Source organism: Malania oleifera, chromosome 9 (assembly GCF_029873635.1).
Source record: "Malania oleifera isolate guangnan ecotype guangnan chromosome 9, ASM2987363v1, whole genome shotgun sequence".
Lineage (NCBI taxonomy): Eukaryota > Viridiplantae > Streptophyta > Magnoliopsida > Santalales > Ximeniaceae > Malania > Malania oleifera.
Genome location: NC_080425.1, coordinates 94,394,511 through 94,413,029, shown reverse-complemented (window position 1 = coordinate 94,413,029; position 18,519 = coordinate 94,394,511). Strand labels below are relative to the sequence as shown.

The following is an 18,519-nucleotide window of genomic DNA, read 5'->3' as shown; positions in this document are numbered from 1 at the left end:
GCAGGCATAGACCTCTCTTAGGTTTAACCAAAAAACATAAACAAATTCTAAAGTTTAAAATTTTCCATAGTTTTTCTTAACATTTAGAAGAAAAAAAATACAAACCTCTTTAAAATTCCACAAACCTTCTGAACCATTTTATTTTTAGGACACTATTCCTTTATCCATATCATGGTTGTTGCATATAAACCCTAATATATGTACTATTCATTATTATAGGAGAAATATTTTGGCACAAAAGTGGTAATGACTAAAATTTCCTACTTTGGATTCATGAAAGTGAATGAAAAGAACTAATAATTTCTCTAATACACATCCAAACTCACTTAAGACAATAGCCAGTTAAAAAACAAAGGCTTGCATTCAATCACACACTCATTAGTCATTACAGAGGAGCCAAGGTCTAAAATTTTAGTTGCTCACAAGACTGATGAGGAAGCAAACTTTCTCCAGAAACTTTCTTTTTTCCCTTTTTGCGTAGATATTGTATATTGGAGAAAAAAAAATACACCGCTTACAAGTGAATGGTGTATTTTCTTAATAGATGACACTCAAATATCACAACAAAACCAAACCAGCAGTCTACAACGAGAATGAAGTTAGGAACAACAACAATGAAGTGCATGAGCCATTTGTTTATACACTTAAAAGCTGATTAAGTTCCTCTCCCTCAAGCTTTCAATGGTATCCTTCAGGCTGACCTCGAGAGGAATGAAGTCAATGCCCAAACTCTTTGCTTTCTCCTTTGATACAGTGTAAGTCGGCACCAAAGACTTGTCATCTGCACATCTGCAATGAATTATGTTGAGGCAATGAGATCACTTCTGCTTGGTATTTCTAGCAATAGAATAAGCAAGGATCAGAGTTTTATGATCTCCTATAATGAGATCACTTCTATTAGGTATTTTTAGAAATAAAATAAGCAAGGATAGAAGTACGTTGGCATTGAAGGCTCAGTTAAGACTCCTACAATATCTCTTTTATGATCTCCTAGAATATCTTTTTAATTTACATTATACTAGGAATGATCCCTTCAATTCAGTATTTTTAGGAAAAGAAATAAGCAAGAACCCTAGTGCATGTAACATAACCAAGGCAGTCAAAACTAAGGATGGGTTGGATCATAGAAAGGAAATCCAGATTTAAAGTACCAACAAACCTAAGCTTTTAGGGCGAACTAATCTCTCTAGTTCAGGTTCTGTTGAAATTTTCAATATAATGTGGAACAATTAGAATGAGCAGTTGCATTCTCACTTGAAATATTAAAAGGAGTATAAATAGAAGTATTGGATATAGGCTTACCCTGCCTTTTCGGACTACAGATTTTGGGCCTTAAATTTGGATTTGTGTGGACTGCGGCAAAATGTAGTGTAAAATTGTAAGTTTCTTTTAAAATCCACATAAATACAAGTCCAAGGCTAAAATCCATGCTCCCAAACACTATCTTTATCTTGCCAACATGGAATTGCAAAAGAAAGTACTTCGGTTTGGGCCGATGACATATGAAAAAGGAGCTTAGTTATCTCAGAAGTTCTAATTATACGCAAAAATGATGCTGAACCCTGACTCTAAAACTCGAAAATCTTCTCCTCCTTGTTTAGGGTGTAAAAGCAATAGGAACAAAACATATAGAAATCTCACTCCTATAGTCGATCACCCCAAAAGTGGAAGAAAATACTAATTAAATTGACTTTCCTTTCCTTTCCTTTCCTCACCCTTTGTTTACCTTTTGCTTAACAAATCAACAAGAGGGAAACGAGGGGCTCTTTATTACCTTTCTTTGTCTCTCACATGTCAGCAAGGAAGGGGAAAAAAAAATTGGACATACTTATGATAAAACTATGGAAAATACTCATGATCAAAATTGAACTTCATTGCCTGACATGCCAAATAACTCCTAATAAGGGGAAAACATGGACAGAAAAACATGAACAAATGAGAAGTGAGAAGGTCAAACATTCAACTATTGTGCATGAATTGGACACTTCATTTTCTTCTTCAATGACAGTATTAGTATATGTAAATGCAATGCCTAGCCAAGGATAAGAGGATTAAAGACATACTTCTCAGGAAGAGGAAGATTTGGATAAAGCTTGCGCAAAATCTTCAGAGCCTCGTAACAGTGTGACACTTTCCCTACTAGACAGTATCTTCCACTAGCTGAAGGAATTTCAAATGCTTGAACATGTGCATTGGCTACATCTCTGACATCAACCCATCGATAAATTTCAGTAGGCAGTGTTTGAACTCCTGGATCAAACAAGCCTCAATCAGTAACTTCATAGGAGTTGCATGCGTGCGGGGTGTGAAAGAATGCATTCTATCAGCCAGGGTTGAATATGCAAATTTTCTGTAATCAATTATATCACCATTTTGTTAGATATTTACCTAAATATTACTAGAAAGGTGAAAATGCTGCCACAACCAACGTTTTGGCAAATGGAACGAAGGACGCTTATTCACTAGGGTTACACTCCTGAGCACCACATTTTTTTCTATATTAAATACTATTGAAAATTAACGATACGTAGAAATCCTAATCCTTATTTTAAATTTAAAATGTTAATTTCTAAAAATTTGTAGCATAAACTCACAATTTAATAGATTATTTTATTGATTAGTTATATGCATGTGTATAATATGCTAAATAGTAATCAAGGCAGACATAGACCTCTCTTTCGATTTAACCAAAAAACATAAACTTATTCTAAAGTTTCAAATTTTCCTTAGTCTTTCGTAATATTTAGAAAATAAAAATACAAACCTCCTTAAAATTCCACAAACCTTCTCAACCATTTTATTTTTAGGACACTATTCATTTATCCATATCATGATTGTTGCATATAAACCCTAATGTATGTACTATTCATTATTATAGGAGAAATATTTTGGCACAAAAGTGGTAATGACTAAAATTTCCTACTTTGGATTGATTAAAGTGAATGAAAAGAACTGATAATTTCTCTAATACACATCCAACCTCACTTAAGACAATAGCCAGTTAAAAAACAAAGGCTTGCTTTCAATCACACACTCATTAGTCATTACAGAGGAGCCAAGGTCTAAAATTTTAGTTACTCACAAGATTGATGAGGAAGCAAACTTTCTCCAGAAACTTTCTTTTTTCCCTTTTTGCATAGATATTGTATATTGGAGAAAAAGAAAATACACCGCTTACAAGTGAATGGTGTATTTTCTTAATAGATGACACTTAAATATCACAACAAAACCAAACCAGCAGTCTACAACGAGAATGAAGTTAGGAACAACAACAACGAAGTGCACAAGCCATTTGTTTATACACTTAAAAGCTGATTAAGTTCCTCTCCTTCAAGCTTTCAATGGTATCCTTTAGGCTGACCTCGAGAGGAATGAAGTCAATGCCCAAACTCTTTGCTTTCTCCTTTGATACAGTGTAAGTCGGCACCAAAGACTTGTCATCTGCACATCTGCAATGAATGATGTTGAGGCAATGAGATCACTTCTGCTTGGTATTTCTAGCAATAGAATAAGCAAGGATCAGAGTTTTATGATCTCCTATAATGAGATCACTTCTATTAGGTATTTTTAGCAATACAATAAGCAAGGATAGAAGTATGTTGGCATTGAAGGCTCAGTTAAGACTCCTACAATATCTCTTTTATGATCGCCTAGAATATCTTTTTAATTTACATTAAACTAGGAATGATCCTTTCAATTCAGTATTTTTAGTAAAAGAAATAAGCAAGAACCCTAGTGCATAGAACATAACCAAGGCAGTCAAAACTAAGGATAGGTTGGATCATAGAAAGGAAATCCAGATTTAAAGTACCAACAAACCTAAGCTTTTAGGACGAACTAATCTCTCTAGTTCAGGTTCTGTTGAAATTTTCAATATAATGTGGAACAATTAGAATGAGCAGTTGCATTCTCACTTGAAATATTAAAAGGAGTATAAATAGAAGTATTGGAAATAGGCTTACCCTGCCTTTTGGGACGACAGATTTTGGGCCTTAAATTTGGATTTGTGTGGACTGCGGCAAAAGGTGGTGTAAAATTGTAAGAGTTTCTTTTAAAATCCACATAAATCCAAGTCCAAGGCTAAAATCCATGCTCCCAAACACTATCTTTATCTTGCCAACATGGAATTGCAAAAGTAAGTATTTCAGTTTGGGCCAATGACATATGCAAAAGGAGCTTAGTCATCTCAGAAGTTCTAATTATACGCAAAAATGATGCTGATCCCTGACTCTAAAAAATTTAGAATCCACAGAAAGGATTTCATCACCGATTGCCACAATAACATTCCTTTGGTAGCATAGAAAAAAGGAAAAGGATTAAAGGATAAGACAAGTCAAAAATCTTCTCCTCCTTGTTTAGGGTGTAAAAGCAATGGGAACAAAACATATAGAAATCTCACTCCTACAGTCGATCACCCCAAAGGTGGAAGAAAATACTAATTAAATAGACTTTCCTTTCCTCACCCTCTGTTTACCTTTTCCTTAACAAAACAACAAGAGGGAAACGAGGGGCTCTTTATTACCTTTCTTTGTCCCGAGCATGTCAGCAGGTAAGGGAAAAAGAAAATAATTGGACATACTTATGATAAAACTATGGAAAATATTGATGATCAAAATTGATCTTCATTGCCCAACATGCTAAATAACTCCTAATAAAGGAAAAACATGGACAGAAAAACATGAACAAATGAGAAGTGAGAAGGTCAAACATTCAACTATTGAGCATGAAATGGACACTTCATTTTCTTCTTCAATGACAGTACTAGTATATTTAAATGCAATGCCTAGCCAAGGATAAGAGGATTAAAGACATACTTCTCAGGAAGAGGAAGATTTGGATAAAACTTGCGCAAAATCTTCAGAGCCTCGTAACAGTGTGACACTTTCCCTACTAGACAGTATCTTCCACTAGCTGAAGGAATCTCAAATGCTTGAACATGTGCATTGGCAACATCTCTGACATCAACCCATCGATAAATTTCAGTAGGCATTGTTTGAACTCCTGGATCAAACAAACCTCAATCAGTAACTTCATAGGAGTTGCAAGTGTGTGGGGTGTGAAAGAATGCATTCTATCGGCCAGAGTTGAATATGCAAATTTTCTGTAATCAATTTTGTTAGATATTTACCTAAATATTACAAGCAAGGTGAAACTGCTGCCACAACCAACGTTTTGGCAAATGGAAGGAAGGACGCTTATTCACCAGGGTTACACTCTTGAGCACCACATTTTTTTTATCCTGCCTACTGTCTTAAGGCACAGACATTTATGGCTTGCTTAGTTAGTCGTCATTCAAAATTTTTCATAAATAGGTTATTTTCACATTTCCTTTTGATGCACCCACTAAATTGTACTTCACTGTTTAGCATATGGTGCAAATTCACATCTGAGAAAGAAGGTGGCTGAACAGTACCTTGAATGAGGCTCAACATCACCTCTACACTTGCATTAAGAATTGGCTGTAACAGAGGTCCAATCACCAATCCTGGATGTATTGTAACCATGTCAATCTTGTTCTCTTTTGTGAACTTCCAAGCAGCCTCCTCAGCCAAGGTCTTTGACAGCATATACCAAAGCTGATAAAGAACCAAAAAGATTGATAAACATATTATTCTGCACATAGAGCTGGATTTAATATTTAGTACTAATATAGTTGACAAAATATATGCAAAAAACCCAGGCCAAGATCAACATGATACTATTAGCCAGTAGAATCTAAGGTCCACCAACATACACACGCACAACAAGAACATCAACAACAAACCAAGTCTTAAATCCCATTAGGTGGGTTTGGCTACATGATTCTACTGCCACTAGGGATAACTAGCTCACTCTTCCTCACTAGTGCACACACACATAAAAAACAAAATAAAATAAAATTATTAAGAATTATACTATTAAGAGAAAGATGAAGGATATGAAAAATGCTTAGGAGGCCGGACCTTCCCTTCACATGGAATTCAATCACAGGGTGCTAGGTCAGCACAAGGACCCATATAAATGGTGTGGGGGCCTCACCAAAACATACCTCCACTTATGCAGGCCCAAGTATTCACATGGTACCTATGATTTCCTTCCTTGCGCTCGTGATGCTTTGTGCTGGTGTTTGTGAAGGTTGGAGTGGTTGGTTTATTCCTCGAGATCTTCCAGAGTTTTGTTTGTTTTCCACTTATAATTGTTTAGTTCTTATTTATTTGTTTGGTTGTTGGTCATTGGTTTATTGGTTTTGAATTAGTTGGTTAAGTCAGTTTTAGATTCTTGGGGTTTGATTTTGTTTTCCCCAAGTCTCAAGATTGGAACCACAGTATTCCTCCACCATAAGTGAGGGCTTTTCTAATAAAGATGGGAGGTGCCGCCCACATTTTCCAAAAAAAAAATGGTACCTGTGATTTTTAGGTAGCCCCCTATGATTAGTTTGGTTCAAGATTTTGGTGTTTGGTTTGGTGCCCAAACCATGAACAACCCTGGATGACAGCAATGATCATTTTAGCTTTACATCTAATTGTCCAAGTGAAACAATAAAAGGCCAACCTTTATCATTCAATTTTAGAAAAAGAACCTCCGAAAGACTTATATACCTAAGAGGTAAGAGGCTCTTAGGATTTTTGCAGGCAAAAAGGTGAAAAAGGACTCAAATTAATACTGCCCTAGAGTTCCCCCCAGCCCCACCCCCCCAATAACCTAGCCTATTAGCCTTGGGTATTGGCCCTATCACTAAATTTAGGTTAAGGAGTTTGAGCTAAATAAGTCCATGTCCAAACACCATTTTGACCTTATTAAACTAGCCCATGAATGGGTTTTATACAAGTCTATTAAAGAAGCCCAAACTGAGCTCAAAATCGAGCTACTGAAGAGCCAAAAGGAGTTAAGCCCAGTCATGTATATAGTCGGCTCATTTATTAAATGAGCAGCAAAATTAGGCTTGGGAATCGCTCATTTAAATAATGAACCAGCCTGAACAGAGCCGAGCTCCCAAGCTTCTCATAAGTAACTTGGTTCATTTGCAGCCCTATGTCCAACACAATGAGCTCACTGGGTTAGTCACCATCACAGGTTCTAAAACCATGATTGCATTACAATTGTTGTGGTTGTTAGAGCCTCTTTTGGTTGAAAAAAGAACAATTTAGCATATGCTAACTGCTAAGTTTTTACCAAATGCACGAACTGCTAAAATACCAACTGTAACCTCCACAAACCTGTTTTCAAATCTCTAGCCAGAACACAAAATAATGTGCAAAGTCATTTTCAGGCTAATAATAATAATTGGCTCGACAAGGTGCTATGGGGTGGCATAATTTGTTTACAAATAGTAGTCAACTTCTTAGAGTTATCGTTTGTATAAACTAGATAAGATGGGTACGACTTATATAAGTATGTTTAGTTGGTTTCCTTTTGATATTGGTATATGCATAGTAGTTAAAAGCGTACGCGCAAGGCGAAGCGAAAAGGCTTGCGCCTCAAACCAAGTGAGGCGAGGCGACCTGCAAGAGGCGACGCTAGGCGAGACGAGGCGCACTGGGGCGACAGGCGCAGTGAGTCGCGCCTTGTGAATTTTTAGCCATTTAAAGTAGAGAAATAGCCACAGCCAGACCCGTAGCCCTCCTTCAACTCGAACGAACATAGCCCTTGCCCCTCTCGGCCCTTCGAAGCCCTTCATGAGTTCGTCTTGCACATTCGAACCCGCAGGAGCCTTCGCGATCCTTTGAACCAGCAACGTGAGCTCGTCTGCGAGCCTTTGAACCAGCTGGGAGCCTTCGCTACTTCATCTTCGAGCTTCGAATCAAGATCGTGAATTTGTCTTCAACATTTTGAAGAAGCACGACCCTTCGCAACTTCGTTTCCAACCAGCAGGAGCCCTCGCGAGTTCTCCTTCTTCTTCTTCTTCTTCTTCCTGCTCCCTGCTTGTTGCGTGCTACGTGCTGCTGACTGCTGCCTGCTGCCTTCTGCTTCTCTTTTTCTTCTTCTTCTTCTTCTTCTTCCTGCTGCTTGCGTGCTGCTGACTGCTGCCTGTTGCTTCTCTTTTTCTTTTCTTTATATGTAAGCTTATAAATTAAATATTTTCTTTAATTAATTTAAGCTTAAAATTATAACCAATACATAATATTTATTTATTTTACTGAAATTTACCTACTGTTTTTAAATTTGTAATATTTAATTTAATTAATGTAAGTTTATAAATTATAACTAATTCATAATATTTATTCTTTTTATTGAAATTTGACTACTCTTTTTCTTCTTCTTCTTCATATGTAATTACTAATTAAATATTTAATTTAATTAATGCAAGTTTATAAGTTATAACTAATACATAATATTTATTCTTTTTACTGAAATTTAGCTACTATATTTTAATTTGTAATATTTAGTTTAATTAATGTGAGTTGATAAATTATAACTAATACATAATATTTATTTTTTTTATTGAAATATAGCTACTATTTTTTGATTTGTACTCTTTTCTTTTGATGTTGAACTATATTGAATTGTTGATGCTTTTGGGCTAAATTTTCTATTTTGTAATTAAGTTTTTTGGCATTTTAAATTCTAATATTACTAGATATTCATATGTTCATATATCAATTACCCCAAATAGACATTTTACCCCATTTTAATAATTGTGCGCCTCACCTTCATGAGGCGCGCGCCTTCGCCTCGCACCTCGGCTTCAAAGACCCTTTGCACCTCGGCTCGCCTCGCGCCTCTAACTACTATGGGTATATGTTTGTTTTTTTCAAAAAAAATAATAATAATAATAACAATTTACTTCAATTCAAAATTAAAACAAGGTGCAGAACATGTGGGCCAAAACGACAACATGCCTAAAAGTGATATTCTGGTGATTTTGTGCAATCAACACAAGAACACAACCAGTAAACCTTTAAATTCTATTTTTTCTCCGCACACTGCAGAAAGATAAGATGGAGTCGGTTTACTTACGAACCTTTGACTCTTCGCAAAAAACTGGATCTGAAAACCAAGTTTCATCAATCACCACATCTGAAGTCAGAGGCCTTCTGTTGTAAGCAACTGAAGCTAAAGAAGATGTGATAACCACCCTTCTGACAGATGAAGCTTTTGCACACGATTGCAGAACATTAAGTGTTCCTTTTAATGCAGGGTCTATCAGTTCTGACTGAAATCCAGAGTACTTGTATAAATTAACACCCACTATAAGCATATTTACAAAGCTAAGCTGACAATAGGCTAATTGTAGAAGTATACATAGGGTTGCACTATTGCATTACATGGTAGAAAATTAATTATGTTGTAACTTATGAATGTCGTGTAGAAGAAAATGTGTTTCAGATGAAGCATGGAAAATGAGTTATTGACACACTGAAAACTCTTCGGAGATTAAAGGAATTTATTAGGATAGTGGCACCGTCCATATCTTTAGGGATTTTTCTAACAAATATTTTTCTATTTGACTCTTGCAAGAAAAGGGAAACCCCCGTATCCCATTTTTATCACCCCATTTGGGTTAGCAAATTGACCTCATGTTTTCCCAAGCCTCAAGCTGTGAAGATTGCAGTTTCACTTCTGAGATAATTCCTACCATTTCTTACTTCATTCTTTTTAGACTGGGTTATGTAAAGGGGCAAGCTTTTTAATTCTAAAATTTGGAAAAGTCCACTGCTAACCCTTAAACCCTTAAGTTTATAGCTCCTTTGAATCCTCAGAAGAAATATGCACATGCCAACTCATTTCAGAAACTATGCTATGTAACTTGATCTTTATTCTTATCCCCCTTTTACACATCTTCCTTCTCTATAATTATGATTTTTTCTGTGAAAGGATGCTGGGCTAAAGGACTATCATTTGGATCACAGTGGGCTTGATGATGAAACTTCTCTTAGATGATAAATTGACATAATTTATAAATGGTAATAGAGATAATAGAGGAGTAGGACAAGCCTGTGGGTCAGCAGCATTAAAATACACAGCCGATGCTACATGAAAAACACCATCACATCCGTCAATTACAGAATCAAAGGAGTTTTCTTCTAGTAAATCTGCTTTGAACAAATGGAGTCTTTCCTTAGCTCCATCAAGTGAGAGTAAGTGTTCAGTCTTCTTTGGATCATCTGTGGCATGAAAAAAACAAAATTGAAATTACAAGAAGTAATTAATGAGAAGAATAAAGTCCTAGTTTGATGTGCCCAAACTTCTTGTACTTTCTAGGTACTTGCCACAACATTTGCAGTTAGCTGTTGCTAGCAACCTCAACACCAAGAATGGGTAGCCAACCAATGAAGTTAATTGTTGGGAATTTAATTAGTAGTAAAGACCTAGAACTGAACTGAACCTCCTATGGAATTTGAAGGCTTACGGGTAGATATGACGCTACTCTATTGTGTTGTATAGCCCACAAAATAAAATAAAAGAGTTGGAATTAGACTAGCACAAGAAGCATTTTTGGCTGGAAAGGGCCCTTGTTATCGTTCATTAGGAGGCCTGGCGTTTGTGGCATGAGCTAGCAAATGGGGGTACTCCATTCCCATTCTATCGCAAAACTTAAATTCTAATGGGAGTATGTATCTCAATGTCTCCTGCGAAAACCACTGCCCCTGTATCCTAAAGTTCCGTTTAGGAAAGGAAAAGAAAATGATTTTTCATGATATTTTTCTCTTTATATCAAATACTATTAAAAATAAAAATTTGTTCTAAATTAAAAATTAAAGAAAATTACATGCCAATGGTGTATAAAATCAATTTTTTGTTCATTACTTTGATATATTTTTTATTTTTTATTTTTTAAATTCCTTGATAATTAAACATGAGAAATTTGATTCTTTTATATTTTCTTTCCCTTTCTCTCATTTTTTCAAATTCCAAATGGGGCCTAAGAAAAGGAAGATTTTGCTGGGCCGTAAATATATACAGATACTCTATATTATAATGGCCATGTGTCTCTAATATCAACCATGGATGACCTATTATATCTTTCAGTGAAGATTAGGAGTCTGCTTATTCAGAAATTACAAATTAAATATTAAATATTAATAATTTAATCACCCGCGATTTCAAATGGCCTTATTTTTTAATTTGGAGTATATGTAGAGAGGGATCCCTCTCCACTCTCTCTTTCTCCTACATTTCCAAATGAAGGATAAACACCATAAGCACAAAGATTGCATTTGAGCACATGAATTTTAGATTTTTATCATTAACTTCATATGAATTCGGATAAGACCCAATATAATTTTGAATTTTATTTTGTTCATATTCATATAACGTCAAATTTAAGAAATCCAAACTCCCACAACCATAGGGAAAACGAAATCTGCACAACGCATTCTACTTACTAATGAACAAAATCAAAGGCGCAATCGAACAGCTAGAGAGAGAGAGAGAGAGAGAGAGACTGACGGAGGTTGCGAACGGTAGCTCTGACGGTGTAGCCGCGGCGGAGCAAGAGCTTCACCAGCCAGGACGCTATGTATCCAGAAGCTCCGGTCACGCACACCACATTTCCCTTTCCGCTCATCCTCTCTCTCTCTCTCTCTCTCTCTAAATTTTTTGATGTGGAAAGGGAGGGAGCGAGCTTTAACTTCAATTTATGATTGCGGACTCTGCAGTATAGTTGGTAGGGACGGAGGTCATTCATGATGATGATAATATGGCAATGCAGTCGTCAGTGCGTGCCTCATTGATAGCGTCCGGTCATCTTTTTTCCAGTAATTATTGACTATATAATTGGGAGGTGATTGTGGGGCTCAACGTCCAACGCTGTCGGCGTGAACCAGACACAGATTGGATTGGATTTGTATTTATTATTTACGAATCTAAATTTAAAATGAAAAAATATCTTAGGGAATGATATTGAATTAAAGACTATTATAGATTTATGTCAAATTTTAACTGGGAGTACAGTGCCTTTCTAATTGAAATTGTATTATGTAAATTTCTGCATCGTCCAAATTGAGTTAAAATACATTAAAATTTGATTTCCTAAATTTTTTAGATCAAATTTCATTTCTTTAACATTAGTCAAAAAAATGTTTTTTAAACTTCCTTCTTTGAAAAAAACATTACTATTAAGCTTGCATGGATTAATAAAATAACATCAAGTTCTACCCAACCAAAATTATCCTCATTCATAAAAATATTCTAATGTTCAACTCAGCAAATGAAGTCCCATGACCTAAAAGCCCTTAACCAAGACTCTGAAAAATCTTGATTTAAATGGTAAGGGAGTTAAACTCACATTTCGCAAGCACTCTTATACCCACGGCACAATCCTCGTATCAAAGTACCTATCACTTACCACTCACAAGTCGAATGTGTTTTCCAAGGGAGAATTGAACATTCGGCAATTCGATTACGATTTTTTTGATTTTTTATTAAAAGCTTGATCTGAGGGAGAGGGATGAGAAACAGAGATTTAGTGTGGCTAGGGGTCGGCGACTCGCTAAGAGAAATCGAGTGATTGAGTGAGTGGTGTGCTTGATCTTGCACTTAATCTTTCGAGAGATGGAGAGAGATCTAGCTGAGATCGAGTCCAATAGTGAGAGAGTCTAATATGAGGGAGAGGGTCGAGACTGAGAGGCAGAGATTTAGCGTGGCTAGTAGGCTAGGGGTCACTGAATCGCAAAAAGGAGATGACGCACGGACGCAGAGAGAAGAGAAATGGGGAGTGAAACTGTAAAAGTGAAACCCTAAATCCCTAATCCCCCACTCAACTATATATATATTAACTAGTCATATTAATTTACATATTTATTTTTTTATTTAAATCTTTTTTTTTATTTTTTTAGTTCGGCTATATTTTGAGATTGAAACTGAAATCAAAACTGTAAATCGAAAAGCCAAACCGCTTGTGTTTTCAATCCAATTTTTGGTTTTTTGGTAATTTTTGTACACCCCTACTTAATAGTCTAATTGGGCATGAGATAACACTATCCAAAAGTATAATCAACAAACAACAAGGGCAAACATCACTACCTTCAGTTGAGAGTCTACCCAATTGCATTTTGAAATAGATCATCCATGGAACTCTTAATCCCACACAGAAGCCTAGGGCATTCCTCGAGGTTGTCAAGACTCCACCTTTGCACACTTTTTCAAAGTGCTCACGTAGTATCCAATAGGATATTAGGGGAGTTAGGTTATTCACCTAGTGTTCCCTCAAAAGTAATGTCTATGATGTAGCTTCAGTGTAGAGTGGAGTTGTCCCCCTGGCAGTTCGGGACCAAGTGGGGCAGGCTCATCGTACTTACAGACTTATGTTTGACTTAGCGTGGTCGTCTAACCATTGTTAGGTCCCGATTTCAGGTCACACAACCTAATCATGTGGGGGTAAGACATGACATCAGCTAACTATCCATCTTGGGTGTTATTTTAATATTGTACAAATATGTATAATGACTTTCATGCACATAAATTTAGTATGTTATATTATGTTATGACAAATCAAGTTTTACTAAGTTTTGATACAAACAATTTTACCAGTTATGTTTTATGTACTGTTTATATGTATAACACGAAATACTCATGTTGTGATAACCCGAATAATAATGAGATTTAAATAATAAAGAGAAAGAGAAATGGAAACAGTAATAGAAGGAGGAAGTCGACTTCGTCGACGACATTGTACTTTGGAAGGAATAACTGAGGGGAATCATCAGAGTTTCGTCGACGAATACAGGGGATTCGTCGACGAGGGTATAAGAAAATTCGTCAACAAAGACAAGATTCGTCAACGAGAAAATACCAAGAGAGGTTTTTAAGCCGACTAAATTTCATCGACGAGGAGTGGGTTTCGTTGACGAAATTATTGAAGGACTCGCTGACGAGATGACGTGGCTCGTCAACGAATCCCGTTCTATAAATATGAAAAAAATCGAATTTACTTCACAGTTAAGCAAACTTTCATTTCCTCTCTCCTCCCTTCGATTCTCTCTCTCTCTCTCTCTCTCTCTTGGTTTTTAGGCCAGATTTACACTGGATTGACAATCCGAAGTTATCACGACGCTCCTGGGGAAGTTCTCTCCAAATCTTCCGAAGCAGATCGTTGGTGAAAGTAAGTTGGAAATCATCCATAAGTTGAAACTAGGTTTTTTAAGTCAAATTTGATATTACGACAGTTATAAGAAATGATGTACACGTGAGAATACTAAAGTTTAAAATTGGGAGTTTTCAGTTTCAGGGTATTGATGAGGAAATCTTACGGGAGTTAGACTACGATATTTTATGAGCTTTCTCAGTAGTCAGGTAAGAGAATAAACTAAAGCAGTTACTTTTCACGCAAATTATTATTATTTATGAGTAACTTGATTTCCTGAAAGTAATTACGATATTTGAATATTATGGAATAAATGTACGTTTGAGAAAAATATTGCTAATGTGATGAAATGTATATATATGTATGAGATGCCAGAAATTATGATTTTTAGAATATAATGTATGATTTTATACAACAAATGTGTGGCATTTATATTATTTTCTATGGAAAAATATCATGATACAACGATGATACGAATGAAATATGTTTTGTGAAATTATGAAAGAGTATAGTATATTATGATGATTTTGAAATGCATGGTAATTGATTTAATACACAAGGTCGTAATTATAATATGTTCGACACAAGGCCATAATTATAATATGTTCGGCGCGAGGCCGTTATTATGATATGTTCCGTATAAGACCGTAATTATGATATGTTTGGCACAAGGCCGTAATTATGATATATTCAGCACAAGGCCGTAATTATGAAATATTCAGTACAAGGTCGTAATTATGAAAGATGCTATATAATCATGTACTATATGTTATCAGAACCCGGATGTTAGTTTAGTTCAGTTTCAAGAGCTCGATACCGTAGCTATATAGAACAGATATCTATATTCAGATTACAGCTAATCACCCCACGAGGAGGTGGGAGATGGATAGTCGATGTGGCTTTCAGTAGAGTGTGGACGTCCACCTGGCAATCCTAACCAGGGTGTGGCGGGCCCATCATACTTACAAACATTTTTACTCGGCAATGGTCGGCCAGCCATTGTCGGGTCCCGCCTTCGGGCTACACAACCCGTTATGGGGGTTAATACATGACATTAGTTAGCTATTCATCCTGAGTATGTTTTCAGTATTATCAGTTATAACAAATGTTTTATGTACAATATGACTTATTAGAAAATATGAAAGCATGTGATTATTCAATATGATATAATGAACGTTTACGAAAATATGAAATGTATGTATATGTATAATTGCCTAAAATGTTCATGTTGCCACACAGCTGTATTTAGTTTATTTTTCCTTATTGAGAAGTGTCTCACCCCCAAACTAAATATATTTTTCAGGAGATCCTGAGTGACCGGCGGGTTGTAGCCGCCGTGGAATCAGTGGTATTACCCTGGTAGGAGGATCAGAATTATTTTGTGTTTGATCATAGAGTTATTTTGATATTTATGAGGATGTATATAAATACAGTTATATGATGTTGTAGTAAATTCTGGTGTTATGCTTTATGGATTGATGATTTAGATTTTATACTTGCTACTGCTTAGGTTTCCGCTATGATTGACAGGTTCCCGTTACCCACGGGTTCGGGTTGACTTGTCCATTTATTATGTTATATTTTATGTTAAGAAATTGAGATTGTTATACATGTTGTCGCACACTAATATTAGTTTATTTACCTTATTGAGAGATGTCTCACCCCAGCATTACAAACGTTTTAGGAAATCCAGGTAGAGGAGCAGATAGAGCTCCGCAGCAGTAGAGTCTGACTGAGTTACCCTATTTGAAGGATGAGTTGTTGAGTTAAGGTCAGATTTATTTTTGGTAAGTGACCCTAGGATATTTTTTTGGTGTTTTGGTGGATAATTGTATATATAACAAATTTGGCTAGTATTGTGACTGAATGGATGGCATGTATGTAACACCCCAACCCTGAAAGGTCTGTGATATTTATTTATTACTATTGATTTACAGCGGAAGCAATTAAACTCAACTATTATTAAACCAAAGCGATAATTATCCATATTACAATCATTTATTTATAAAGAAGAAAAATTACACAAGCATAGATTTCTGACATCATACTAATATTTATAATCAATCTTTATTTTTCTATCCCCACCCACATGCTTGCTAAGCCTGATTTCCAACATGTCCTTCAGAGTTATCTGAAATAAAAATATGATTGGAGTGAGACGACGCTTAGTAAGTAAATAAGATTATTATTAGTGCGTGGCCAAAATGAACTTTTTAAAAATTTCATAAAATAATATTTAATGCTATAACTTCAAAACTGCTTCTTGAATAAATATAAATTTAAAAATTTATACATAAAACTTTTACCATCAATTACCAGTAAAATTTTATAATCATATACTATAACTATTAAATTAAACTTTTAACTTTAAAACTGTAAAATATTTAATAATGAACATACATATACTTTTCTTTATACGTTTTCCTTAGATCGTCATTTAAGCATAAGAATGATCATTTTCATGTAAACTTACACATTTCCTTCAAATCATCAATAATTTTATACACGTAATTAAATATGTATAAACATATATTGTAAAAACCACCCTTAAGCCTATTTGTCGTAAGTCATGTTTACCCCCATGACTGGGTTGTGTGATTCGAAGACTAGACTTAGTTAGTTGGCCGACCAAACTAAATCAACGTATGTAAACATTAAGTGCGATTTTCCTTATTAAGTTTTGGTCCGGAACCAGGTATGCACTCAGGAGAAATCAACTAACATAAATAACCACTCTGTAAACAGTGGGGTGTACTCTGATCCGTATAAACTTTAAACTGCAGTACCGAGCATCTGTAACTTTGAACTTGCTTTACCATAAAAGGTTTTAAAACCATCTTATTATAATTTATACAATTTAAAATAATCTCGTAAAAATCTCATCTTTACTCATTATTTTATGAATAATGCAACGTAGAAATAAACTTATGCCACACAATTTTTGTGTTAAAAATATATATAAATTTTTTTTAATAGAAAGAAATGCTAAAAATTTACCCGAGGGGATTAGAACATTTCTTAACCCAAAAATAAATGCAAGTATATTAAAAATAGAACTGGTATAATTAAATATACGTAATAATAAACTCATGAAAATTTTATGAAACTAACTAATGTAATTGAAATTTACTTACCTCTTCTTATATCTTATACTACGAACACAGTAACTATCTCTAAGAAATGAGATCGGAAAGAGTGGGTGAGTGAAAATTTACTCAAAAATTCTCTCCACCACAAATTCTTTCACTCATTAATCCGTCTCTTCCTTGGAAAAATTGTTGTAAAAAATGAAGGTTGAGAGCTTCCTATTTATAGGAAAATTTTGGAAAAGAAATTGAATTTATAAAAGTGTAGGGAGATTGGTGAAATTATAATTTTTTTAAAATTAAAGAATGGATAAATGATGGGCAAGATATGAGTTGAGTATGGGATGGGAATGGAGGCCATGTGGGAGTGCTTGCCACCATTCCCATTAAATAAATTTTTAATTAATTACTTACCTAATTAATTAATTAATTAGTTAATTATTTTATTACTTTTTTTTAATTATTATTATCATTGTTATTACTTTTAAACTATTTTTAGTATTTATTTATTTTATTATTTATTTTTGAAAAAAGAATTAAATTTGAATTTTGAAAACTCATGTGCCGGGACTCATGTGAATCCTACACGACTTCGGGACTCATGTGGGCCCCTCATAATCTTGTGGGCCCCACATATGATACTTATATTATTATTATCTTACTATGTATTTCTACAAATTATGTCTGTCAAAACACTATTTTATGTATATGTACTTATTTACGTATACAAACAGTGTCTATCCTGCTTATCCTATAAAATTTCATTTTGACCAGGCCGATCTCCAAGGAGCGACTAAACCGCAATGGTCTCTGAACACTCGCTTAGACAAGGTCTTTCTTAGGCATCAAATATAAAATCAAGGATCTTACAGAAAAACACTTCTGTATTGATATTAATTAAATGACCATTTTTATTATTTTATTATTATTGTGCTTTTAATCGTATATATATTTTTGGGTCATCACAATGTATGTTAATTACATTTCCTGCTACTTAAGTATTGTGACGACCTGCTTAATTTTCACATTTAAAAAATAAAAAATAAAATCAATATCACAATCCCAATTCGACAGATCATAATCCACCTGGACTCGTGGTACCAGAGATAAATCAAAATACGACACGAAAGGCTAAGCAGCAGGAAACACATATTCACAATATTGTAAATACATAACATCCATCATATTACAACAAATACCAGAGTCATTAGATCCACTGTATTTCCATATATACATCTCAAAAATAAGGCCTAGAGACATTTCCCCCAAAAATTCAACTGTCCCTACTAAAACTTACCCTTCAAAAAAGGCAGTCAACAACTCTAGATCAGCAGGAGTTACTTGACAATGGTTGGCCGACCACTGCCAAGTCAATCATACAGTCTGTAAGTCCGATGGGTCTGCCAGACCTGGTCCGTACACTAGAGG

General features: G+C 35.0%; 1 protein-coding gene across 4 annotated transcripts; it reads right to left on the bottom strand.

The window, feature by feature from the left end:
• Positions 1–431: 431 nt before the first annotated feature.
• On the bottom strand, positions 432–11,666 carry LOC131164997 (phenylacetaldehyde reductase-like). Of its 4 annotated transcripts, XM_058122582.1 has the most exons (7): positions 11,371–11,655; positions 9,916–10,085; positions 8,942–9,133; positions 5,414–5,576; positions 4,815–5,001; positions 3,362–3,449; positions 2,107–2,250 (listed from the first exon to the last, which is right to left on the bottom strand). In XM_058122582.1, exons 1-7 carry the CDS (start codon positions 11,606–11,608, stop codon positions 2,197–2,199), a joined length of 1,092 nt encoding a protein of 363 aa, XP_057978565.1. In that variant the 5' UTR covers positions 11,609–11,655; the 3' UTR covers positions 2,107–2,196. The 4 variants fall into 4 exon arrangements, with proteins under 4 accessions (XP_057978568.1, XP_057978565.1, XP_057978566.1 ...); XM_058122585.1 differs by lacking the exons at positions 3,362–3,449; positions 4,815–5,001 and adding an exon at positions 432–789 and having other exon boundaries at positions 2,064–2,250; XM_058122583.1 differs by lacking the exon at positions 2,107–2,250 and having other exon boundaries at positions 3,104–3,449; positions 11,371–11,666.
• Between the last annotated feature and the right edge of the window lie 6,853 nt (positions 11,667–18,519).

Excerpts from the sequence above, each read along its gene's own strand:
- LOC131164997 (XM_058122583.1), bottom strand. The coding sequence starts at position 11,608 with ATGAATGACCTCCGTCCCTACCAACTATACTGCAGAGTCCGCAATCAT. Across the intron at positions 5,577-8,941 it reads TTTTTTGCGAAGAGTCAAAG|CTTTGGTATATGCTGTCAAA; the intron begins GTTCGTAAGTAA and ends GTTCTTTATCAG. Across the intron at positions 5,002-5,413 it reads GATGTTGAGCCTCATTCAAG|GAGTTCAAACAATGCCTACT; the intron begins GTACTGTTCAGC and ends TGTTTGATCCAG.